This window comes from Austrofundulus limnaeus, unplaced genomic scaffold (assembly GCF_001266775.1).
Source record: "Austrofundulus limnaeus strain Quisiro unplaced genomic scaffold, Austrofundulus_limnaeus-1.0 Scaffold343, whole genome shotgun sequence".
Taxonomy (NCBI): domain Eukaryota; kingdom Metazoa; phylum Chordata; class Actinopteri; order Cyprinodontiformes; family Rivulidae; genus Austrofundulus; species Austrofundulus limnaeus.
The window spans coordinates 341,918-343,905 of NW_013952745.1; the positions used below are offsets into that span (position 1 = coordinate 341,918).

The 1,988-nt window shown below is 42.5% G+C and overlaps 1 protein-coding gene across 2 annotated transcripts in view; it reads right to left on the reverse strand.

The window, feature by feature from the left end:
- c5 (complement component 5) overlaps positions 1-1,988 on the reverse strand; it is a 28,621-nt gene that overhangs the window by 10,649 nt on the left and 15,984 nt on the right. For both annotated transcript variants that reach the window (XM_014022820.1, XM_014022819.1), the window contains exon 26: positions 948-1,107. In XM_014022820.1, coding sequence (XP_013878274.1) covers positions 948-1,107 — 160 coding nt within the window. The remainder of the gene's footprint in view (positions 1-947; positions 1,108-1,988) is intronic.

A 1,988-nucleotide genomic window follows, 5' to 3' on the forward strand; every position in this document is an offset into this window, starting at 1 on the left:
CTAAACCAGATCTCTGTCCCCAGGAACACGAGACAGGATCCTAAACCAGATCTCTGTCCCCAGGAACACGAGACAGGATCATGAACCAGATCTCTGTCCCCAGGAACACGAGACAGGATCCTAAACTCTGTCCTCAGGAACACGAGACAGGATCCTAAACTCTGTCCTCAGGAACACGAGACAGGATCATGAACCAGATCTCTGTGCTCAGGAACACGAGACAGGATCCTAAACCAGATCTCTGTCCCCAGGAACACGAGACAGGATCCTAAACCAGATCTCTGTCCTCAGGAACAGGAGACAGGATCAAGAACCAGATCTCTGTCCTCAGGAACACGAGACAGGATCATGAACCAGATCTCTGTCCTCAGGAACAGGAGACAGGATCATGAACCAGATCTCTGTCCTCAGGGACACGAGACAGGATCATGAACCAGATCTCTGTTCTCAGGAACACGAGACAGGATCATAAACCAGATCTCTGTCCCCAGGAACACGAGACAGGATCCTAAACCAGATCTCTGTCCTCAGGAACAGGAGACAGGATCATGAACCAGATCTCTGTCCTCAGGAACACGAGACAGGATCATGAACCAGATCTCTGTATTCAGGAACACGAGACAGGATCATGAACCAGATCTCTGTCCTCAGGAACATGAGACAGGATCATAAACCAGATCTCTGTCCTCAGGAACACGAGACCGGATCATGAACCAGATCTCTGTATTCAGGAACACGAGACAGGATCATGAACCAGATCTCTGTCCTCAGGAACAGGAGACAGGATCATGAACCAGATCTCTGTCCTCAGGAACAGGAGACCGGATCATGAACCAGATCTCTGTCCTCAGGAACATGAGACAGGATCATGAACCAGATCTCTGTCCTCAGGAACACGAGACCGGATCATGAACCAGATCTCTGTCCTCAGGAAGACGAGGACTGACCATGATTTTGTTCAGTTTGGAGGAGGACGTCTCTCTGAAGGATCCGTCCGGCTGTTGAGTTTTGCGAATCAACCAGCTGACAGAGTCTGAGAGTGCCTGGTGGTTCACAGAGACGAAGGGGTCCATCAGAGCCAGAGCCCGGACCATCTCAGCCGTGACCCTGAGCAGAGACAGACCAGAGACAGACCAGGGTCCATCAATAACCCACAGAAGACAGACTGACATAATCTGAGTTTAATTCAAGCACTGAAGTGTTTTTAACAAGCTGCAGACATTCTGTTGTTTCAGCTGTTTACACAACAAACAGTTCAGGGTTCGGCTGCTGGAACATCATGTTTCTGTAATGTTTATAAAATATTTAACTTTATTGTATAAATGCTTCAAAGCATTCACACAATTAAAATTGTTTTTTCTTCCGTACATTTTTCGGTATCTAACTTGTTCCACAATTTTTGCACTATTTCAACAATTCATATATCAAAACGTTCAGCTTATTCATACGAGGGCTGCTATGACTTTTGGTATTTCAGCCTTTTATACTTTTTTAGCTATTTCACTTTTTCGGCCACTTTTTTCCCATTGAAAATGAATGGAGCTATTTTCAACAGCCTTAAAACCCTTTAAAATGTTTCTAAATCTTTACAGGACCTTACACATTTTGTTTTGGTTCCATCCTTTTTCACTTTATTGTGCTAATTTTAGCTACTTTTTTTCTAATTTTACTTTTTTCTGCTACTTCTGCTATACTTCTGCTTCTTTCTGCTATTCTTTTGCCTTTTTTCTGCTATTGGAGCTATTAATGCTTCTTACAGATGCTTTTCTCTATATTCAGCTATTTGCTGAAATTTTAGCTGAAGTTAAGCTGTTATTAGCTAAATTCAGCTGTTTTAAGCTAAATATATAGTTTTTGTAGCTATTACAACTTATTTCTGTTATGTTCAGAAAACTTATGCTCCTTATGTTTTTTTTATATACAGCAGGTAAAATAAGTATTGAACACATCACCATTTTTCTCAGTAAATATATTACTAGAGGTGCTAA